Source organism: Macrotis lagotis, chromosome 2 (assembly GCF_037893015.1).
Source record: "Macrotis lagotis isolate mMagLag1 chromosome 2, bilby.v1.9.chrom.fasta, whole genome shotgun sequence".
Classification (NCBI taxonomy): Eukaryota; Metazoa; Chordata; class Mammalia; order Peramelemorphia; family Peramelidae; genus Macrotis; species Macrotis lagotis.
Genome location: NC_133659.1, coordinates 23,637,882 through 23,662,262, shown reverse-complemented (window position 1 = coordinate 23,662,262; position 24,381 = coordinate 23,637,882). Strand labels below are relative to the sequence as shown.

Sequence of the window (24,381 nt, the reverse complement as noted above, 5' to 3'; positions counted from 1 at the left end):
TTAAAAAAGATAATTGGATGGGTCAATAAAATGGAATCTTAAAGTGCTTTTTGGGGTGGTTTTTTTTTAAACAACTCAGCTTGTCTTTCTTTCTCAGTGCCCAGCCTTGGATACATTGGAGAATGGGGTCTTTTTTATTGCTCTTTACAATCTTAATGATTTTAAAAAATTACCATAAAGAGCCGAGCGACTCCTACACTGGATCCAGGCAGCACTTGACCAGGACCCGCGCTGACCCCGGAGCCCTTGGAAAATCTGTACAAAGACTGCGGAGACATATTCAATAGCCAGGCTCTGTGTCAACGGGACTCTACTACTTTACAATGCCAGAGCGCATCCGCATCACGTGTGTCCGTCCTTCCAAATATTTCTGCTCAGGATCACCAACAAGACCAAGCGTCTGCCCCCTCCCTCAAGGCTGCCTGGTTCTCTTCTTCGGGATAAAAGCTAGGCCATAGCCATTCCTCTGGCAGCATCACAGAAAAGCCACAAGTCTACATTCACTCATTTATGGTTCAAATAATAAAAACTTCGACCATGAGCTTTATTTGATAAAACCTTGACAAAAACTGTTCTCTGCATCGGGCCGGCTGCCCTTGGTGCGGCCGAATCTGGCTCTGGGGTCTCCCCAGTTGGGACGCAGGTCCCCGTCTTCCTCCTCTTGGCTGAAGAGGACTTTTTGTGAAGAGCGCACCATCCTCCAAAATCACTTCAGGTTTTTCTAAGTTCAACTTTCAGGCTTTGTAAAAAGATGAGATTCTGGTTTCAAAAAGGTGCCAAGCATCAAGGAGGAGGTCTGGATCTGACTCAGTGGTAAATTTGGAAATTTCCTCTAAGGGTCCACATCATCCAGGTCACTTCTTGACTCACCAATCATCATGGGAGACTCAGAGCCCTTGGGGAGAAAGGAAATGATCACACATCTATGAGCCATCTGAGAAAGCACTTCTGGCAGGGTCTGTGCCAGCTCAGCCACACTGTGAGTAGGGTCTCTCTGGGGCTGCCTTCTCGGGGGGGGGGCGGGGGGGGCGGGGCGGGTGGGAACTGCGTCTGGGGTGGGGGTGAAGGGCTCTGACTAATCCTCACAATGAGGGGGATCAGTGCCTGTTATTGCTAAGATACAGACCAGCCCTTGATCCAGGCCAATGGGGCTTCATCAAACCTAGTTGTGCAATGCTGAGACAAAACAGTTTCATCGAGTCTCTGCTTTCTAGTCTGTAAAATGGGGATATCATCTCCATCCCATTTACTCTGCAGGGTGGCTGAATGCTAGAGGATGACCGAGGCCCAGAGCTTGGCCATCAAAGGCAGTTCAGACATGCTTTACCATTCATTCAGTCACTCATTCATCGTCAGAAGTGACTCTCCTCGAGCTTCATGCCAGTGGAAGCCCGAGGAGAGCCCTTATTGCCACAACAGATGTCAGGACATGCTCACAGATGACTCACCACTCTCCTTTGCTGGATCAGCAAATGTCCTTGGCATCTCCCCCCCTTTCCCCCCGGCCTTCCCCCAAGGGTGGCTTCCTGAGGTCCGTTTCTACCTGCTGGAGGTGTCTGTCTCCATTCTCATTAGCAGGGCTGCTCTCTGACCCATTACTGCTTCCAGACTGATCCTTCTCATTCAGCAAAGCTGTGGCATAAGCTAAAGTGTCCTAAAAGAGAATTTAAATATAAGAAGAATGAATTAACAACCAAACAAGAGAAGGGTTTGCAAGCACTACTGGTCCAGTTAAAATACTTCTTAGAGGGAATCACTGGGTATTATTTCCACTTCAGACGGGTTACAATGAGCAGTCTCCCCCAAGCAAAGAACCCCTCAAACTGGGAGAGCCTAGTACCCTCTTCCAGATCCCTGCCAACCTGCCAGGCCTCCAGTTTGCTCCTGGTGGATGGGTGGGGTGGAGGGGAATGAATGACTGGGATACAAATGAATATGAAACATGGCATGTTACAAAAGAGGCAAAAGAGGGAACCAAGAAAAGTGCTCTGAGAAAATAAGGAGGGGAAAAATCACTTTCTATTACATGGACCCGAGAGGGCATTATGGAATGGGGGAACCTCGAAGGAAGGACACAGGCATGTGCCGCTGTGTGGATGGAAAGAGGGAGATGGAAGAACATGAAATAAAGGCTGGAAAAGTAGGCTGCAGCTGTCCTCTGGGGCTCTCCGAGCAGACTCCAGAGATGTACGTTATCCTAAAGGCAACAGGGAACTCTTAGTTATGAAGGGGTGGTCCCTTCTAGCTCACAAGCCAGGACCCTCATGTTTAATCCCTCCCGTCATCTCCGAGAGTGGGGAGTAAAGGGAACAGAACCAGAAGAACACTGTACAGAGTCACAGTAACAGCAACACGCAGCTCCTCTCAGCAGTTTAGTGATCAAGGACTATCCTCACAGACTTGCTCTGGGACAAGGCCATCCACATCCAGAGAACAAATGGAATCTGAATGCAGAGCCAAGTAGACTATGTTCATTTTTTTAAACTTCTTTTACAACATAATTATTATGGAAATATGTTCAACTATACTTTTATAACCTGTATCAGATTATAGGCTGTCGTGGGAAGAGTGGAGAAGATAGAAAAGTGTGAATTTATGTGTAGAAAAAGATGAATGTTAAAAAATATCTTCATGTAATTAGAAAAAACAAAATAAAATAACATTAAAAAACAAACAAAACCAAAAAGGGCAGAAAACAAGGGATAGTCTCTTCCCCCCATGAGGGTGAACTAACACTCACCTGAGCAGAAATAGTGCGTTGAAAGGTTTTTCCAGTCGATGTTTCATTAGATATATTACTTTGTGGGACCCAATAATGTTCAGACATCTAGAAAATTCAAATCACAATGACAAAGACACCAAATTCAAAAAGACTTTCAATCACACTCAGTGACACCCACCCAAGGCTAGATGAGAGTGTCAGAATGGATGTTGCAGATACCAGGACCTGCTGGTCTCTGCTCCCCTCTAAGGATGTCTTTGCTTCCTCAGACACAGGCAGATGTAGGTAGGAAATGAAGGGAATCTCAGGGAAGGCCCATGGGGACCAGGCAACTTGATGCAGGGAAGAGCAGATTCAGGCCAGCCCAGGGACTCCGCCTGCTAGACCTCTCCCTGACTCCCAAGCACAGGTACCTTCTTCTGCAGCCACTGCACAGCCCAACTCCAGTGGTGAGAATTCTCCTTGAAGTATTCCTTTGCTGCTGGGCACCTGGTGACAGAAGACAGTCCTGGGTGAGTCTGGGAGAACCTTTGGCCCTGGTCAGTGACTTCACCCAATGAAGCAGTGCCTCTCTACCCTCCACACGACTGTCTATAGGATGCCACCTATAGTAGGTAGCTAACAATGTTGGGTGGACAGCTGCTGTCTCTGTCCACATTAAATGTAGTGACCTCTCTAAAGTCTGAAGAGGGAGGGTGAGAAAACACTAGAGATGGGGAGTCAGAAGCCTGGGGACTGTGACCTAGGTCTGGGAGGAACACAAACTCTTTGTAAAACCAATTGAATGAATACATGAAAAAAACACTTTGTAAACACATGAGCACTATGCAAGTCTATCTAATCAATTCTTCCCACTGAAATGGAAGAAAAATTACTTGACAATTTTAGTTAATTAAAACAAAAATCATCAGCATAATTAACACCTCTTTTTAGATTTTTAACTGCTATCACCTTCATTTCTATCTCTTCCCATGCTTTCCCAGAAAACTGTCCCTTTAAATTCTCAATATTCTCAGTCACCCCCCCCCCCACTCCTTGGGGGCGGGGGATGGGACTACATTTCTCTTCCCTCCTCTAGGGGGCTTTTCACAAGCAGGTAGAGCCCAAATCAGATTTCAGTGTGGTTTTTGGGATGCTTTTGTATCTTTCTTTCAGCCACCAATGCTTGTTGGAGCTTCTAGTGAGGAGACCCTCCCCAGTGCAGATCATCACGTGCTCTGCAAGTGATATGAAAAAATTCTCTCAATCATTACTGATTGGAACTATGTAAATCAAAATACCTCTGCGGGACCACCCCCCACACCTATCAGATTGGCCAATGTGACAAAAAAGGAAAATGATTGATGTTGGAGAGGATGTGGAAAAACTGGGCCGCTGCTGCATGTGAATGGGGCATGACTGCTCTGGAAGAAATCATAAGCAGGAAGATTCCAGAAAAACCTGGAAAGTCTCGCATGAACTGATGCTGAGTAAAGGGGGCAGAACCAGAAGAACATTACACACACCAATGGCAATGTGGTGAGATGATCATCTATGATGGATACAACTCCTCTCAGCTCTTCAGCGGTCAAGGACAATTCTAAAAGATTTGTGATGGAAAATGCCATTCACATTCAGAGAAAAAACTGGAGTCTTGAATGCAGAGCAGAGTAGACTTTTCACTTTTATAAACTTGTTTAATAAGGGAGAGATTCTTTGAAGGGCAGTTGATTCAGGAATAAAGAGGGCAAGGTAGTGAGAAGTAAAGTGGAGGAGAGAGGAGGGGGGTTGTTGCTTTCAGGAAATGTTATCAAACCTGTTTTACGTTTTTTTTCCCCTTTTTCTCATGGATTCTTTTCCCTGATTTTAAAAACTCTTTCCGCTTCTTTCCCAACACAACTGTGTTAAACACATGTGCAATCCATATCAGATTACTCACTGTCGTGAGGAGAGGGGAGGGAAGGGAGGGAGGCAGAAAGACATGGAACTCAGAAACTTGGCAAAAATAAATTCATGTTGAAAACTAGCTTTGCATGTAATTGGAAAAACAAAATAAGTCAAAAACCTCCAGATCCCCAGAGTCAGGAGGTCTCCCAGGCAGGCCTTGAGGCTCTTAACACTGTCCCCCTACTCTCCCTGGAGCCTTGAAATGTCTGCTTAAGGCAGTGTGCAAGATGAATAGCACAGCCTCAGGATGCTTCTCTTTATATCGGGGGTGCCAGCTTGACTTCATGAGTTGTGTGAGCCTGGGCAAGTCACTTCACTTTTGTCTGCTTTAGTTTCCTCAGATATAAAATGAGGAAACTAACAGCTCCACTCTCCTAATTCTGTTTGGAGGATAAAATGAGAGAAAACCTGGGAAGCACTTTGCAAACCAGAAATGTTCTCTCTAGAAAGGACATTTTATATTTTTCTTTAGGTATGTGAAAAGAGGTGGGGGTGGGGGGTGCCAGCCTAACTGTCCATACAGAAGCCACCATCACAGTTCTGGCAACCCTTCCAAAGCCCCCGCCTGTGACCCAGACAGGCTGAAGACCACCACCTGCAGCTCGCTGCCCATCCAACTGAGGCTAGATATCCTGGTCCTTCCTTCCCTCTGCTCACCCAATGCTTCCAGCCACATCGGCAGGGTCTGGCCCACTGAATTTAATGATCTGGGTGAAAGGGAAGGAAGCCAGGCATGGAGAGTGTGTGAGGGATCACACCCGGAGAGGGAGTCGAATGCTGCCCCGAAACCAAGAGAACTTGGAGCAGATGCTCTGGGAGGACTAAGGGGGAGCCATAGACGAGGCAGGCAGCCAGCAGCCAGCCCCCAGCCAAGGATGCTCACCACACACTGCCCACTGTCAAGTTAGAAGTGATGCCCATGTTCCCAGGACAAGCGATGAGCACTGGCTCTTCAAGACTGAAGCTGGCCCCAAAGGTTCATTCTTGGTCCCTCCCCAGGCCTTGGGTCAAACTTACTTTTGTGCCAAGGTCACCAGGAACTTGACGCACTGATAGCAGCGACTGCTGTCCACGTGATTGCTGTGATGCATCAAGGCTAGGGAGGAAAATGGGACTGTGAACATCACACAACAACCTCAAGTTCGAGTACGAGCCACCGGGCCCAAGGAGCTATGTCGTCCCAGCCCCAAGGCTCTGGAGTGTCATCTCAGAGGAGAAGGGACAGCTTTCCCTGATCCTACTTTGCCAAGCTGTTTTTAGCTGACTGTTGTGAGAAATAAAAGAAAAGTTTGTTTAACAAACTGGATAGCACTTATATGACCAACTTTCCTGGCTCTCAATCTTCCCTTCTGTCCTAATGCTGGGAGCAGGGCAGCCACTGGGGGCACAGCAGGATCCTCAGCAGTGGCCAAAACCTCAAGGTTCCAAGCAATTCCTGTAAAATGGTCAAAGACAAGGAAGGGGGGATGGGGAGGAGACCCGAACACTTGTCCTAGTTTCTAAAATAGGAATTTCTCTATAATCTGTCTAAAAACAAAGCTTTAATTTGAGGTTAAAATTTTCAGTCCATGGCAGAGTGCCCTTGATTTCACTACTTCAGGTGAGAAACTGGGTGAGTGGGGCTGGAGTTCAGAGCAAGAAGGCGCAGACGCCTCCAGTCCTGTGTTAGTGGGTGAAACCTCCCTCCTGTGTCTCTGATGCACTCAAGCTGGGAGACCATCATGTGTCCTCCTCCTACAAAAAAGATCCTAAAGATGCCACGAGGATGAAAGAAGTCCGTTGCTAGAAAAAACACAGATGGGAGCTTTATTGGCACTAGCCTGGTCTAGCTTCCTGCCAACTGAGTGACCTGGAGCGGTGAACAAACTGGGGAATGGGAGAGCAGGGCAGTGGGTCACCTGCCTGCCAGACAGCACTGGCTGGGTGGCCAGACTGGAACCCATGCTGCTGGAGGGGATCAGCTCAATGAAATCACAAACCCTTCATGTGTGGACAATGGAAGAGATGATCAAGATAACTGATATTTATAAAGAGCTTTGAGAAAGCCACAGCAAAGGACAGAGATGGGGAAAAAAAGCAGACTCATATCACTGTATATAATGACAATGTTGAAAACAAAAGAACAAACTATAAGTAGTTTATTGAGTCTGTAGAATTCACTGATAGGGGAATTCCCTCTAGTAATGCAGCCTGGCACCATCTGTTCAGCTGTCATACTGGCTGCAGGTATGATTTGATGTTCATTTAGATGATTTTATGGATGGTTATGAAAAAACTTGGTGTATGCTTATTGGCCCTCAAGGACTTTGATTCCCTTGACCAAAGTCACACACCTAGGTAATTATTAAGTGTCTGAGGTCATACTTGAACTCAGGACCCTCCTGACTCCAGGGGCTCTGCTTTATCCACTGTGCCACCTAGCTGCCCCTGTCCTTTCCTTGTTTAGACAGACCTCGCTGGTCTAGGTTCTGTCCCTGGGTGGGGGGAGAGAGAACTTCTCTCCCTCTTGGTTCTTCTTTCAGTGATCAAGGTCAGAGAGAGCAGGTTCCCCAGTTGCCTGGCTCAAGATCCTTCACGGCAGTGACTTTTGGGAGATGTGAGAAAGGAGAAGACTGACAACAACCAAGACATAGATTTCGATCCACTTGCCTACTAGTCCATTCTCTGTCTCAAAAGCAAACTTGACCCGTTCTACTTGAAGAGGGTCTTCAATGACCTGGGGAAGAGAAAGAACCTCTGGTGAGGATTGGGAAAAGGTCCTGCAAAAATAAGAGTTCACAGTCTGCCCCAACCCCTTCAGCACCTGGCCAACAATGCCCTCTCCTTTTTGAAACAACCAAAGCACAAAAATAGAGGCACTGAAGGATATCAGAAATGGAAGGAAACTTAAGATGGAACTGGGGCACAGAGTGCTCACTGCATTGCTGGCTAGGCACCACACCATGCTTTTTAAATTTCTCCTAAAAATCTATTTATTTATTTGAAGCAATGGGGTTAAGTGGCTTGCCCAAGGCCACATAAGCCAGGCAATTATTAAGTGTCTGAGGTCAGATTTGAACTCTGGTCCCCCTGACTTCAGGGCTGATGCTCTATCCACTGCACCACCTAGCTGACCCTTAAATTTCTAATCAAAGAAAGCTTTCCCAAGTCATCCTCAAAGTTTCCTAAACTAATCCATACTGGTTGGAATCATGGAACAGCTCCCGCATTCATGATTCTACCATTTCCTTGGGGTTTTTTGCAAGGCAATGGGGTTAAGTGACTTGCCCAAGGTCACACAGCTAGGTCATTATTAAGTGTCCAAGGTCATGTCTGAACTCAGGACTCTCCTGACTCCAGGGGCTCTTCTTTATCCACCTAGCTGCCCCTGCCCTTTCCTTGTTTAGACAGACCTTGCTGGTCTAGGTTCTGTCCCTGGGCGGGGGGGGCAGAGAGAAGAAGAGAACTCCTCTCCCTCTTGGCCACCTCTTTCAGTGATCCAGGTCAGAGAGGGCAGGTTCCCCAGCTGCCTGGCTCAAGATCCTTCACGGCAGCTGACTTATGCCATGCTGGACCCCGCTCCTGGGATGCACTTCTGCTAAAGACAGGCCAGAGGACAAGGATGGCCCCGTGGTTCTGTGCCGGCAGGTGCTCATTCACTGTGGCCATGAGCTGCATCAACCAGAACCTTGCCTCCAGCAGCCCCAACATGTGGCCCCGAGCCAGCTTGGCCTCTCAGTTGCTCTTCACTCGCCTCTCTGGATCCAAGCTTAGTGAACTCATCCTCTTTCCTATCTTGCAGTCCTTTCAAATACCTATTGGACCACTACTGAGTCGCCCCCAAAACCTTCGTGGATCCTGCAGATGTTGTCCCATGTCCTAACCAGGTGTTTAGGGTGTTCAGGAGAGTGATGGTTATCTCTATCCTTACGCCCTTGAGGTCTCCCCTGAGCCAGCCCAAGACTGAGTAAACACAGTCTTAAAACCTTTCCCTGCTGTGGTACATGGAGTCTGTGGTCCATTAGAAAGCCTCTCCAAACCCAAGCATACAATTTGGGTGAATCCTATTAAGCCTAGCCCCTTGTTTGCACTGCTCTCTTTCCTCCTGTTGTCCTCCCATTAACAATGGATGAGTGGAGAAGTCAGTCTAGGTGTGGGCGCATGCTCTTGCCACTACATCCAAGGGCTGCCTGAGGCCCCAGATGTGCTAAGGGAGACCCACTGCCCCCTCCCCTCCCCCACCTTTCACCCTGGTACCACTTGGGATCATGTTAGTTCTTTTTGCAGCCATTCCAAGAGTGGAATGTGGAGGTCAAAAAACATCGACAAAGACTTATCCTTTTTCTTTTTTAGTTTTTTTTTGCAGGGCAATGGGGTTTAAGTGACTTGCCCAAGGCCATACAGCTAGGTCATTATTAAGTGTCTGAGGCTGGATTTGAACCCAGATCCTCCTGACTCCAGGGCTGGTGCTTTTATCCACTGCACCACCTAGCTGCCCCAAGACTTATCCTTCTAAGAATTACCCTATCTTTTTATTAAAATCATAGCCCTCCAAAGTCTAAAAGTGGCGGGGAGGGAAAGCATCCCTATACAAACTACTCCAAGCCAGGGGTCACTGATCTCTTGTCCCTCTGAAATACAGGGGAAGATATTCTAGAGGGTCAACAACAGGGCAAACAAAATGATTTGAGTGTTGAGAAGACGATCTCAATTTCCTGCCTCCTAAGACAGTTTGGGTATTTCTATGAACAAGACCAAAAGAACACCTCCTTTCTGTTGTCATTTGAGAGAAGGGGCCAGTGTGCAAGCTGGCAAACAATGTCAGAGAGGTGGAAGACATGGACACAGAAACCAGAAATCAAATCTGGGCCCCAAAACACAAAGGAGAAAAACAGGTAACAGACAGCGCAGTGTGCAGATTGAAGCGGCCCAGTAGACGCAGAAGGCTAGAGACCCTCAGACCTCCCACCCCCTGCCTCGCTGTCACTACTCCTCCAGCCCTTGGATGATGAGCATGATCAGAAAGGTTGTGACCTACCAGGATCTCATGCAGCAGCTGGAATGTGTTTTTTAATTCGTGGGGAGGAGCAGTCTCCAGTTGGCTCTATAGGCAAACGAGAGCGGTCAAGAGTCACGATCCCCCTCACTGCCCAGCCCGTGAAGCCCCAGCAGAATTCTGAGGGTATCTTCACACTCCTTGGGAAGGGCAGGGAGCAGGGGCAGCATTTCAGTCCACCAGCTGCCCACCCAGGGGAACTCAGGGAGCCCCTTCTCACCTTGATGAAATGCAGCATGGTGAAGGAGAAGTGTTCATTACAGAAGCAGCAGTAAACCACCATCTCCATGAGAGCCAGAAGTGACCCCGTCAGCTCCCGCAAGGCAAAGATGACCTGGGGGACAGACGAGAGAGGGGAGCGTCGGGCTTTAGAGGGGCCAAGGCCAGCATGGCAGTCAGCTCCCTCCCAGAACCCTGTTCTGAGAATATCTTCTGGGGCTCAATGTGGGGTAACTGTTAATGACTGCTACTTAAAGGAACACAATGTAATCCAACAGTTGAAGGGAAAGAAGCCCTGGGCTCTGGGAGGAGAACCTGTCTCTTGTCTCCTGCCTCCTCTAAGATTCCTCTCAATGACCCCACCAATTCACAGGAGGCCAGTGAGGCCGAGTCAGATGACATCGACCTCTTTTGACAAAAAATATGAATTAGTGAAGAGAGGGACATTTAACCTGCAGGCCAAGGCAAGTCTGCTCACTTAAAGGAGCCTTCCACAACTCACAGGCTGATAACACAAGTGTTTCACCTACAAATCCTACTCCCCCAAGAAGGAAGGACTAGGATTTCCCTTAACTGACAGAAGAAATAGGTCCCAAACTGAAGTTAGCTAGACTCCAGGTGAAGAGGCCCCCGGCCAGCCCTGTCTCCTTCTCCCCATCCCAGACTGCCCAGCTGTACTTTCTCCACAAGCTCTTGAGTTTGGCATCTTTAGCATCCCCTTTTCTGCCACCCTTCTTCCTTCGTGGCATGGACTGTCATCCTAAAGCTCAGTTCTGAAAAAATGGCCTGATCCTGCTACTATACAGAGTTCCCCACCTGAAATTTCTACTCCCCTGACCCCAAAACTGAGGTGACTCCACCAAACAAAGTACTTCTAAATGATTTCCCTGGAAGTCTAAAGGTCTACAGATGCATCGTGAGGTTAATGGTGGCTGTTTTTAACTAGTTCAGTTAACTAGCGAACTAGTTTCTTTCATCCCTCCTCCTTGTAATCTATAGCAGAGAATTTGTTCTGAATGGGAAATCAGAGACCACCCCGAAAGCCAACAGCACAAGAGCTGCCCCCCCAAAAGCAACATCCCCCTTCCCATATGTACATTTTACTGCCGACCATTTAGAAAATGCCAGTCAATACTCAAAAACTTCACTGTTCACTCAAGTTTCTTTAGCTTCAAAAATAAGTGAATAAAGGTGCCAAAGGACCAATAAACTTGAAAAGTCCCAATCAAAATGATCAACATTTGAGACTTAAGAGGCTGAACTTCACCTTTCTGAATGTGACATTCAAGTTGGAGCAATAGAAGGGAAGAGATCAAGCAACTTCTCCATTAAGAGTCAATTATGGTCAAGGCAGACCCAAGTAACCTAGATGGATTTGTCCAGAACTCTCCTGATTCTTTCCTGACCATAAGGATTTCTTTCCAAATGATAATTCCCATGAAGGCCTATTCTTTTTTCTCTTGATACATGTGTCAAGTTGTGAGGACAAGCAACAAAAATGAAAAAACTTCTAGAGCTATGAAGAAAGGAAGGTCACCTCCAGCAGGTATGGCTTCCCTTCAGACAGGAAAAGCAAGGATTCCACTTCTTCATGGAGGGCCAGAAGTGGGCTGGAAGAAACGATGCTTATGGGAGGCCGCTGCTTATAGATGCCAGGGGCTGTTGAAGGAAAGAAAAAGAAAATAGATGATCTTTGGGTTGTTTTATGGAATAAATTTCTATAAAATGGATGTGAACTAACCTTGTGATATGAGAAATTGTTTAATCTTACCCAGCCACATGATTCAAAGGTTACTTGTACATAATAGGCACTTCCTAAATGGTTGTTCACTCTAACACACATTTACTAAGAGCCTATTATGTACGAGCCACCATCAGCGGAGAGCTGAGCACACACAAAGATGACAAACAACACAGGCTCTGGCCTCCACCGCTCAGGCTCTTCCTAGGACGGCGAGGGGGGGAGGGGGAGAAAGAACACGTACATAAGCTAGCTCGGATCAGGGTGGAATATGGGAAGGACACAAGAGAAGTCCAGGCAACGGAGGCCAGAACAAGGAAGGAGAGTTCTCTTGTAGCTCGGACCAAGAGGCAAATGACGGAGGCCTTAAAAAAACAAAAAGGATTCAAACAGGCAGTGAGAAAAAGTGCAGAACGGCCTGGGAAACAGAGATTGCAGTTTGACGAGAACTTGTAAGGAAGTATGGAATAAGGCAGGAAAAGGATCTTGGAACAGCCCAGGAGTATATTCACAGACCAAGCCTTGGAACTCATCTGGTCCGTGCCCTTTATCTGAAAAGAGGTCGGGGGACTCAGTCCCCAGGTGGTTCTCTGACACACCAGTCATGCCAGGTCGCAGTCTTGGGGTAATAAATATTCCTCATCCAAACTCACAATCTTTCAAAAGGTTAGGAAAACATGCTTGAGGGGCTCCAGCCAGCAAGAGTCCTTGTGCCTCTCAAACAACCCGAGGCCATAGGACAAGGCGCAGGACAGTGGCCCAGAGTCCACATGGTGCCCCACGTGGTGAAGACAGCTCTTACCGACATTCCTCTGCGACGAGACGTCTGAGTGCAAAACCAGCAAGGCCACTGTATTGTGGAGGAATCCAAACTCCCGTGCTTGGGCTGAGCTCCATCGGCGAATCTGCTGATACAAGATGGAGAAAGATAAATTAATGGAGACCCAAGGTTAAAATAGTTCAGTTCAACAAACAACATCTAAGTGAGAGATGATGAGCCATCGAGCCACATCAGGAGGCAGCTCTCTCCATGAGGGTAACTGTGACTCCAGGGCCCCTTCCCTTCTTTATCACAACATACAGAATCCTCTGTTGAGATACACAATAGTGCAAAGGAAGTTCTTTTTTTTTTTTTTTTGGGGGGGGGCAAGGCAATGAGTTAAGCCCAAGAACACGCAGCTTGGCAATTATTAAGTGTCTGGGTCCACATTTGAACTCAGGTCCTCCTGACTCCAGGACCAGTGCTCTATCCACTGTGCCACCTAGCCGCCCCAGAAGAACCTTGGGGAGAAAAAAAGTCCTTTGTGGGAGGCCTGGAAAAGCTTTATGAAAATGATGGAATATGAACTGGGTAGGAACCACTGAAGAAAAAGGGTTTGAGGCACAACGACTGGCTTAAGCAAAGGCATCCCTCAAATGACCACTGAGATGCTTCAAGGAGAACACTGGGCTCATCTGGGGACCATGATGAAGGGTCCCTAACAAAACTTCCTAAAATGGCATCTGCTAGGTGCTTATAAATTGAATCAAAGGTCTTTAAACTATTAAGGCTAAAGAAGATGAAAACTGCCTGCATCTGGCCCCAAAGTTAGATGAAATAGAGCTAAGCTACCAAAAAGGAAGAAGAACAGGAAGAGGAGGCATCCAAACAGCTTTAAGAATGGTGCACAGGCTTCAAATATTCTTACACAAATGCCCCATGATCACCCAAGAACCTGACCTCCCAGGAGACTCTGGAGGGGCAAAATGGGACATGAATGGGACCACACTGTACAGGGGCTCTACAGGCCACACCACACTCAAAACACTCATTTCCTTGAATCAGTCATTTCCTTTCTGGGCAGGGTTATTCATTTAGTAGATAATGAAAAGTTCATCAATTTAATTTACCTAGATTTTTACAAAGCTTTCGATAAAGTAACTCAGAATTCGTGGGGAGAAAATGGAAAGATCTGGATCAGACAATGATATAGTCTGATGGGTTCAGAACTGGTTGGATAGCTAGACTCAAAAACAGTGTCATTTTGGTCTCCCAGGGAGAACCCCAGGCTTCTGTGCTATGGAACTTTTTTTTTTAAATCACCGGCTTGGATACCATCATATTTGCAGATGATACCAAACTGGGAGGGAGAGCTAACTCCCCAAGTGACAGAACTCAAAATTAGGAAGTGCCTAATCAGCAAGAACGTCGGGAATGATCTAATAAAATGCAAATTTCGCCCTTGGAGAAAATCACCTTCACAGTATGGGGAAAGCAGGGTCAGGCAGCAGTTATCATGAAAAGATCAGGGGGTTTTAGTGGAGCGCAAGCCCAAGAGGCAGCAGTGGATGTGGCAGCCATGAAGGCTGTTTGAGGGCCAGTTTGAGGGTCCCGGAACAGGAACGGTCCCTTGTACTCTGCATTTTTGTGCTCAGCGTGGGTCAGGATCCTAATCAGCTGGAGAAGGTCCAGAAGAGGGTGACTGGGAGATGAGACTCCACAGAAGTGGACATGGATGGCTTTCAACCACGTGGAAGAGGAAGCACAACTGGGGCAGTGGGGACAAGCTGAGAAACCCACCCAGGCTGCACAGTTTCTAGGATCCTTCTTGTGGAGGCTGGATGACTCCTTGAAGGACAGTCTCCATGAGTTAGACCAGATGGATAACCTCAAGTTCTGTCTGAACTTCAGTCCATTAAGTCCCTCAAAAACGATCAGTTCAGACTTTCACCAGGAACAGACAGCAGTTATTACCTGATTGTTTTGCCGGTTGGGTCCCAGGAGAAAGTTGATCATGTGTCGTAGAGCAGAATGTCTCAAAAGAAGATCACTAGCCCTTACACCTTGCTAAGAAAGAGAGATGGAAAATGCCAAATTAATGTTCCTTTTCTAACTTAGAACTGGTTTTAATAAACACAGCTACAAATGAGAAACAACCTCAACAATCCTTTCTATGGAGAATTTGTTAAATCTTTTCCAGAAAATTGGTTTTGATTAGTTTTATTGTTGCTTCTAACACACAACTAGCAAACGAACTGTCACGCAAACTCTCGTTACTCAATTGTTCAGTCAATATTCTCTAGGAGATCATTTCCAGGACAAATGCTGATGCACTGAGCTCCCGTGTTTTCTCAGCTCAATGAAAATCACCTAGTTCTGACACCTGAAGACAACCAACTGTAAATGGAAGGTAGTTAGCTGTAAGTTACCTTCTGTACAAAAGAGTTGAACAGGAAAAAGTACTGAGCACAGTTTTTACAGTTCTCTGGGACGTCTTTATCCAACAGGGCCAGCAGCACTTCCAACAGCTGGTGAAGACTTGTGAGCTGGTCAGCATAAAGACACAATTATATATTAAGGCAAGAAACAAAGGTGGGAAGGACATTTGCAATCAACTTAATTAAAAAACAACATGAGAGCAAGGGATCTGGTTAATTTGAGTTCAAATTCAGATGGAAATGCTTTTTAAATAATTATTAATCTAAAACTGCCAGTTTACCCTCCAAGGCAATGTGCCATCATCGTGGAATTTTAATACACAAAGTCCGGTTTTGCTTCTGAGAATTCAAGGTTAAGAATGTTAGTCTTGTGTGAGCTGCCACCATGGGTTCCATGGTGGATTTTTCTTTCGCTCCCTATTCTTTTTCAGATCCTTTGGGAGACACTGGTCTGCACCCCTCCCTCCCCTAGCCTGCTCTTCACATAGTCACAGATGCAGAGAATCAAAACACAGACACAGGCAGAGGGGCTGGAAACCAAGCCAATGGAGCGAATGGAGCGTAACAGCCTGACAGATGACAACGGGAAGGTTGACTCGACTGGAACTTACTTGAGAGCTCGCTGACGCCTCATGGAAAGCTTTGAGAGACATTTTATTTGTTTAGAGACCATTTGGGTTATCACATTGCCTCTCCTAACCCTCCCCCCATTGCTGTCTGGACTGGGTCGGTGATGAACAGGCACGAGCAAGGTCACTGGGATGCCACTTCAGTGGTGTGAGGAGTCAGGACTAGGACTCTCTCTATCCCTGTTTGTTTCTGTCCCAGAGATTTTAAAGTACAGATTTCTGTCTTGTCCCACCCATTCTGTCTCAAATAGGATGAACTAAAATTGGCACATCCACAGCTCTTCATTCTCAAAACCTCTACAATCACCTGTTAGAAATGGCAAGGAAGGGGCAAGAGAAACCATTTCCACTGCAGAGAAGAAAGACATGGAAAAAGACTAACAGGAAGAGTGGAACAGGACAAATGGCTTGTTGCTCACACCTTTCCTCATCCTCCCCCCAGTCTTAGGTGGTTGGATGGTCTTCTTCTGGACTATAGGTGATGTTGGTGTGATGGAGGTCATTGCTACCTTTAAAGACCTCAGCAGACTGAGTGGTGCCCTGGGGCCTGGGGTTCACCTTTAGGAGGCTCCCCTAGAGGAAGCTGCAATCTTAGGACCAGCCCTGGCCCCAATCCAGTCTCTCTGCAGAGTGATCATGCCTGATGAGGGCACAGGGGCTCCCCGGGAAGTCCACCTGTCCAGCCTCAGATGGACACAACCTTTACTTGTCCTAGCTGCCATCAGAATGTGAAGAACAGAGAGAGGCACTGGCTTATTTCCATGGTTGTTGCCATTTTTCTTTGAATCTCTAGACTTAGCAAAGTGCTTGATCCCACTGCGGCCTCACTAGTTCTCCTGGGTGCTGGTTCCTAAAGGCCAGGGCCAAGTTGCCCTGAGGCACACTGTCTTCAGGTTCACATTCACAGAAGTGGATTATTTCTGAAAGGAATAGTTTTCAAAGTTTTCCATGTGGTGTCAGCTGTTATTGGAGATAGCAAACCTGGGAAGTAAGTGCTATATTTGCTAGGAATGTATGTTTTGAATGAACTAGAACTTTTCAAGTTAAAAAAAAGTCTAATTTATTTCCCTGGGACTTGACACTATGGATTGGTTGTTGAGAATAAGGTGAAAAGGAAATAAGGAAGGAAAGGTGAGTTTTGGGTCATTAACAGATAAATGGAAGAGTTCTTGCCCTTTTTGAAGCTGACAGAGAAAAGATTGCTAGGAAAAGAAAAAAGGGGCCAGGATTAGTTTAAGCTCCCTACTTCAGGCTCAGTTCAGAGAAACTTCAGGAGAAGAACTCATAGGAGACTGATATCAGGGATACAATGGAGGCCAAGTTGTTCCTGGGAGGGTCAGACTAAAATAAGTGCCATTGAGCTAGACCACCCCCAGGTCTGCAGGACACTGCTTTCAGGGAAGGGAAAGGAGAATGGGTTGGATGCCTCCACTTTGGCAACCAAGTCAGGTCACCAAGAGGAGGCGCACTGCTAATCCTGAGAACGAAGATGTTCAAGGTGACTGGCCTTTCTCTGTAAGCTCCTTTCTCACACAGAACACGGGCAGGCAGTTCACCAAAATACCATGATACTGACCTTGTCCTGGTAAAACAAGGCACTGTCGAGGGTCTTCTCCAGAATGGTGGCGACAGCCACTCGTACTTCTCTCACGCTGCACTCCAGGAGGAAAATCCTGAGGTGGAAAGAGGAAGATGTGCAAGAATGAGCCAAGATTTTCAACATGGGAGGTGGGGTAAGAGGGGAGGGGCCCAACCTGGAGCAGATCTCAGCTCATCAGATCTCCCTCTTCTTACACAGAACTTGAAACAGACTGTAAGGATGCAAATAGGGGGAGACCCACTGAATTAATTAGCCCCCAGACCCTTCTAATCCTGATTCCTACTTAAAAGATGGGGCAACAAAGACTAGAAGATGCCACAGGATGTGATAGAGCTTACAAGCTCCAGAGCAGAATGGGGGATTCCAGGACTCTGGACTCCAGGCCCATTTCTTTGGTCATTATTTCCTGGGTAAGGGACAACTTCCAGGAACTCAGCATTATGAAAGCAGAAGGGCATTTTTCAACTGATGCAAAAAAAAAAAAAGCTTTTTGACAAGCTACAATACTCATTCCTTTTAAAAACCACTTAGGATAGGAATAAATGGAATTTTCCTTAAAAATAAGAAGGCACTACCTCTCTAAAACCAAGAACAAGCATTATTTGTCATGGGGGATAACTTAGTCCTTCCTATAAGATTAGAAGTAAAGCAGAGATTTCCATTATCACCATCAAACATTGTATTAGAAATGCTAGCTACTGCTGACAACAAAAAAAGAAATTAGGTGTAGGAAAAGAAGAAACAAGAAGTTTTACTTTTTGAGATAATGATGGTTTACTCATAGAATCCAAAAAGAAGTGAAATAATTAACTACTTCAGCAAAACTGCAGAATATAAAAAGCCCACAAATTCCATTTACATTTCTGTATATATTACCAACACAATCTAGCAGAAAGAGCTGGAAAAAGAAATTCCACTGAAAGTAAGCATGGACAGTATAAAGCATTTTGAAGTCTACTTGCCAAATACTAAAGGAACTTTCTGAACACAATTACAAAACACTATTCACATTAATAAAGGCACATCTAAATAACTGGAGAAATATTAATTGCTCATGAGTAGGCTTGAGTCAATATAATTCAAATGACAGTGCTATCTCAATTAATTTACTCATTCAGTGCTGAGCTAATTTACTTTTCTGAACTAGGAAAATTCCCTGAGAGGGAAAAAAGTCAAGAATAACAAGGAATCAATGACAAAAAAAAAAAAAGGCAAAGAAGCAGATCTCTGAACTATAGTATAAAAACTAACTGTCAAAGCAATTTGCTACTGGATAAGAGAGGGGTTGATTCATATAATAGATTAAGTATATAATACACAGAAACAAACGAGCAGTTAACAAATCTCATTACTCACAAAAGCTGTTAGGAAAACCGAAACATAGTCCAACTGGCAGAAACTGGGAGTAGACCAACATATCCCATTATATATTAAGATGAGCTCCAAATAAAAGCATGACTCAGACATAAAGGATGATACCATAAGCAAATTAGAGAAAATGGAAGAAATTACCTATCAGTACTATGGAAAAGGGAAGCATTCATGACCAAACAAGAGACAGAAAGAATCAGATGAAGTGAAACAAGCGATTTTGATTACATAAAATGAGAAAAATCAGAAAAATTGGGTAAAGTATTTCTGAGATGCATAGGGAACGGAGTCAGAATTATAAAAAGTGCCATTCCCCCAAATGATATGTGGTCAAAGGTCATAGAAAGGCCAAAGGAAGAATGTTCTACATCACTTGTGTCACAAAAACAATTATAGCACCTCTTTTTGTAACAGTAAAGAACTGAAAACTAACGAGATGCCTATTCACTAAGAAAAGGCTGAACAAATTATGAATTATGAATATGATGGAGTAGTATTGTGCTGTAAGAAATGATGTGATGATTCAGAGAAATCTGGGAAGATTGTTAACAACTGATGCAAAGAGAAGTGAGCTGAACCAGAACTATCTCCAGATTTAGAGAGAGGTAACTGAAGGATGAAAAGCTATCTACTTCTCTTGAAAACTATCTATGGCACTTTTCTTTTTTCCCATTCCACGGCTTATTAATATTCATCCCTCATGGCTCTAAGGGGCATAATGTATTCTTGTCTAGGCTGTTGTACTCTACTTAGTTGCCTCAATATATGATGTCCTGAGGGCAAGGCCTATTTTAAATTTTCTTTTTAACTCCATTCATGAGCATAGGGTCTGAAATATAGTAATGTTTAATAAATGCTTGATTGAATTACATAATAGCATGTTTGAAAAATCTGGAGACTGGAACAGATGAGCTTTAAAAACAGAGCCCAAAATGATGGCTAAGAACAAACCCAGTGGTACTTTTGTTTGGCCATTTGGAAACTGCATTTCCTGAGTCATGATGTCCCTCACCCAAATTCCTGATGAACTAGAGCTTTCCCTACAGAGTCCAGTCACCACTGTGACAGCAGGCCCTCATCCGAGGTATCAAGCAAACAATTTAGATGCAAAGACAGTCTTGGGTCAAGACACTCCCCACTCCCTTCAAAGGAGAAATTAATAGCAAGTTATTGATTTGAGCTTACTTCCCTACTAATTATTGCCACGAAAGTTCTGGGGAGTAAACCATACACGTTAGAAATGGGTCCTGTTCTATATATTAATAGGAAGCCAATTTTGGCTACTGTTACTGCCTTTGATTAACTGATGCAACCCAGAGACTAGAAGTAATATGTGCCTTCTGAAAGAAGCCAGGAAAAAGACCCAGGTCACCTCAGACTTAAAGAGTTTTGTTGGGGTTCAGGGTTCACACTCTCCCAATGGCCCAGCAATTGTACTGTGACAGCCCGAGATTTATCAGTTACTTTGTAAAGTTGGGGGACAAATTCAGAAGCAGAGTGTCAAAAGGGACATTAGAGGAAGGACTAGAACTGAGGCTGCAGGGTAGCTAGGTGGCACAGTGGCCCTGGAGTCAGAAGGACCCAAGTTCAAATCTGATCTCACACTTAATAATTAACTAGTTGTGTGACCTTGGGCAAGTCACTTAACCCCACTGCCTTGCAAAAACCAAAACCAAAAAACCCCCAAAACTGGGGTTACTGGGATTGAGGCTGGCTCTCAAGCCATGTGAACTCGGTGACTGAAAGGCCTTCTATAGACCTAGCTAGGAGGTGCTTGTCTTTCATTTCTCAAGCATGGCCAATGATATACCACAAAATCCAACCACTTAAAAAATGTCTGCTGCTAAATGAGGGGGTTTTGTTCCTCCCAAAGTCCCTCAATTAAGAGAGATTGAAGAGTCCTTTCCTATACTGTGTATAAATTGAGGCTATGCCTCCCCAAAGGGGGTGGATAACACCCCATGAACTTGGACTGTGACTAGCAGCAATGACAATGCCTGAGCTTCCTCCAATGATCTCTAGTCATAAACTCTTTCATCTTGTGAGAACTTTCCTACCAATGGATGTGTATTTCACATGATGACATAAACCTTTCAGTGTGGACCAATAAACAACTTTGAAACAGTTAAGAGAGAGCTCCACTCCAAGACGCTGGCATTCCAAGTGGAAATTACAAGCAAAAGTGAAAAACATCCAGCTAAATATTACAAACAAATGTCTTACAGATCAGTTTGAGCTATAGTAAAATTTCAAGACAATCTATATACAACTTTTATGACAGGTTAGGTTTGTACAATTACATAATGTAAACCAGGGGCTAATAATAACTACAGTTTGTGAACTTGATCTTAAAAATTGTTTTATAGTTGTATTTCAATAAAATTGTTTTTCTATATAAATGTCACATTTTATTTTATACATTTTAAGACTTGATGCTAAGAAGTTCATGGGCTTCAGCAGACTGACTTTCGATTAAGGGTACCATAAAGAAATGCTAATGAGATTGAAAAATTATAAAACAGAAACTTTTCTTTGCTTTTCAGTAGCATCATTGGTAACACAGATCTTAGAAGGTTTAGAAAAACATGTTACTGGGGAGGTAGTATGGTACAGTGGGAAGAACTAGAGTAGTCTGGGAGGCGGGAATCGAGGTTTAGCTATGGGTACTGAAGGTCAGTGATTCACCATTGCTTAGTTTGGAGAAGGTCATTAAAGGCTCCCTGAACCTCAGGTCATTATCTCTAAAGCTGGTAAAACATTATCTGGACTGTAGGCCTGTGGGATTGCAGGTGAGCTTTGTAAACTTTATAAAAAGTTTTGAACTATTTCCCACAGCTCTATTTGATTGTCTCAAGTAAAAAAATATTATCTAAAGTTTGAATTTGTTTCTCCCCACAAATATGACTGGTAGTCGGTAAACAGTGTTAAATTCCTGGGAATCCTAAATTATGCCTTTTTGAAAACCTGATTACTATTGAAATTAAAAAGAAAACTTCAATCTAAATTCAGAATAGTCTGTGAAATTTGATGGTGTCTCCAAAGTGACGTCTTAGTCATCTCTAGGTGTGTTGCTTGCCTCTCCCTTTCCACACCAACTCAGGCCAGGCAGACCAGCTGTGGGAAGGGGCAGAGCTGGCCTCTGGAGCTGCCTTGTCTAAATGATGACCTGATGACTGTTGAGTATCCAGACACTTACTTCACCAACTCTCGTCCTTCAGAACCCACGAAATATTCAACAAGCCACTGACAGGCATCAAAACTCTTGGAGAGCAAAGCTTCTATTGTGGCTACCCACTCTTCAGTATCAACCCTTTAATAAAAAAACAACAGCATTATTACAATGTATTGGGAACTAGGATGTCTGACACTGAAGGGTTCTTCTTAGGAGTTCAATGTATCAAAGAAAGGAAATAAATGGCCTACATGATACTAGACTTCAGAGCTGGCACTTCTTGACTGGTAAACAGAAACCTCATCCTCAAACTATAAAATTCTATTCCTTCCAAATTGCCACACATTTCAAATTTAATCAACTGATTTTTACATCAATTGTCAACTAATTAGAGCAAAACTTTTTTTGCTATAATGATTAAAGTAAGTGACTGAATCAAAACACTTCCACAGATATTATCTCCAACAAGCCAATCTATGAGCACCTGCTCTGTGCAAAGGCCTACTGAGGATAGAAGGGAGATGAGAAGGTCTCTCTCTGTTCTCTAGTCCAGTGAGGAAAATAAAACCTGCAGACAACTAAATGGAAAAAGCTGGGATGTGAAAATGGAGGAAGCAAGAGTCAGAAAGGTTGGAGAGGACACATCTGGCTAGGGGAGCAGATGGAAGTTGGCTGGAGATTGCTTGGAGCTCCAATGGGAAAGGTGGACCAGACACGGGGGCAGCTGGGAACGGGCCTGGAGTTAGAACTGAGCAAGCAAACTATGGGATGCAGTGGAGGTGCAGGAAGAAGTCTGGTTTGGTGGGGTATGGCAGTGAGGGACAAAGTTGGCTGGGGTCCAGTTGCTGAGGAATTCAGGATGCTCTCCAATAGCTAACAATGCCATTGAAAGGCTTTGGAAAAGAGAGTGGGAATTCAATACTCCCTGTGTGTGTTGCATCTGCTACGCATGGGAGGGACAAAGAAAGGCAAGATAGCCCTGTCCCAGGGAGCTCCAAGGCACAGTAAGTGGCTTACCAGATGATGGGAAATAATCTAGAGGGAGAGCATGAGAGTGGAGAGGGATCAGGGAAGGCTTCCTGAAGAGAAGACTGGACCTGGGGCCTGAAGGAAATCAGAGAAGCCAGGAGTTGGAGAGGGAGAGGGAAAGGATTCTAGGTCTGGGGAACAGTCAGAGGACATGCCCAGAGCTGAGAAATGGAGCAGGATAGTCAGTGCCACTAGTTTGAAGAGTGTGTCTGTCTGTCAAATAATTATCTAAGAAAAAATTGGTCTTTGTTATAGTGGCACAATCTCCACTCCTTATTCGCTGCTCCTCCCCTACCCTTGTGCCCCTAATATTTATTTAGAAGAACACGTAGGTAGGTGCAAGGGGCACTGAATGCTAAACAGAGCATCTTCTATCTATCTTGGAGGGGCTCCCTAGCCCCATAGCTATGAGTTGATGTTCAAAACTGAACTTTGGGAGATCATTCTGACAGCTGAGGGAAGGATGGTCTGGAGCAGGGAGAGACTTGAGGCTGGGAGACCTGCAGTAATCCAGGAATGAGGTGAGGAGGGTCTGCATGAGGTTGGGGCTTTGTCAGGAGAGAAGGGGAAGGGCATATACACTGCTTCCTATTCATAGATGAGCTCCAGCACTAAAGCAAGAGTTAGAAACAAGCTAGAAAACAGTTTTGTCCATGGTTTTGTCTCCCTTACTAGACCATGAGCTACATGAGGAATGGCAATAATCATCTTCATGGACTCTACTATAGTAGAGTTTGTAAGTGAATACATTTTGCACAAAAATGCAATCACAATTTATCTCAAGACCCCCCTCCCCCATTTTTAAAAAACCCACTATTTGGAACACACTTTAATAGTAATTTTAAGGGCTACACCAAGAATTGCACTCCAGTTTAAAACTCCAGTCAATCGCCTTTATGACTTTTGGCCAGCATACTATTAGGGTTTCTTAAAATTCTCACCTGAGTTTTTTCTTTGTCCGTAAATAGGTTTGGAAGAGAAACTGAATCGCTAACTGTAAGCTCACCTTTGCCATGCAAGGATAATAGGGGTGTTTTAGTTTAGTCTGAAAAGAAAGAAAAGGAAGGGGAGGAAGAAACAAGGGTTTTTTATCAGTACTTTTTCCTCCTAAAGGTTTGCAAAGAGTAAATCTTTTATAATTTGGAATAATAACATTTGCCATTTGATACCTTTTCATGTGAGACATGAAAGAGGTAGTTTTCAATGCAGAGAAATATTAAAAATTAAACTAAAATTAAAGAAAAGCCTTTGTTTTCAAAAAAAGTTGATCAATCTAGACCATTAGGGGAGGGGAGAGAGAAGGCAGAGAAACTAATAACCTATACAATGTTCTTTTTTATTCAGTTACAATAGTCAAAATGTTCAGTGAGGAAAAAGGGCCACTTAGAAGGTACACAGGGACAACCAGGTGGGCAGTAGACAGAGTTACCTGGAGTCAGGAAGACCCAAATTCAAATCTGGCCTGAAGGAATTAAAGGAATTAGAACAAGGCTGTTAACTGTGGCAACCGAGTCAACCACACTGACCTCACACCTTGTGACTCAATTCTGGATCGAGCTCAGCTTAGTTCCCCCTTTCTATTCAATTATGGGTCTAGTCCAAATTTTGTACTGTGAGAAAACTTTATTCAATTGTGGGAATTGAGAGAAAATCTTATTGTATCGTTTGAACCTAGCCCCGAATGGCTGGGAAATGGGACCATCTCATTTGGCAGCTTAGAGACCTTTACTGTGGACCTA

The 24,381-nt window shown here is 44.8% G+C and overlaps 1 protein-coding gene across 1 annotated transcript in view; it reads right to left on the bottom strand.

The window, feature by feature from the left end:
• Window positions 1-523: 523 nt before the first annotated feature.
• Window positions 524-24,381, bottom strand: part of USP24 (ubiquitin specific peptidase 24) — a 140,952-nt gene continuing 117,094 nt past the window's right edge. Inside the window, exons 54-68 of the mRNA XM_074221344.1 lie at window positions 23,584-23,687; window positions 21,638-21,751; window positions 17,047-17,143; window positions 14,833-14,949; window positions 14,378-14,470; window positions 12,446-12,548; window positions 11,440-11,561; window positions 9,904-10,017; window positions 9,666-9,731; window positions 7,298-7,364; window positions 5,666-5,744; window positions 3,136-3,211; window positions 2,741-2,827; window positions 1,544-1,654; window positions 524-895 (exon numbers count right to left, since the gene is read on the bottom strand). Coding sequence (XP_074077445.1) covers window positions 833-895; window positions 1,544-1,654; window positions 2,741-2,827; window positions 3,136-3,211; window positions 5,666-5,744; window positions 7,298-7,364; window positions 9,666-9,731; window positions 9,904-10,017; window positions 11,440-11,561; window positions 12,446-12,548; window positions 14,378-14,470; window positions 14,833-14,949; window positions 17,047-17,143; window positions 21,638-21,751; window positions 23,584-23,687 — 1,413 coding nt within the window. The 3' untranslated portion in view covers window positions 524-832. The remainder of the gene's footprint in view (window positions 896-1,543; window positions 1,655-2,740; window positions 2,828-3,135; window positions 3,212-5,665; window positions 5,745-7,297; window positions 7,365-9,665; window positions 9,732-9,903; window positions 10,018-11,439; window positions 11,562-12,445; window positions 12,549-14,377; window positions 14,471-14,832; window positions 14,950-17,046; window positions 17,144-21,637; window positions 21,752-23,583; window positions 23,688-24,381) is intronic.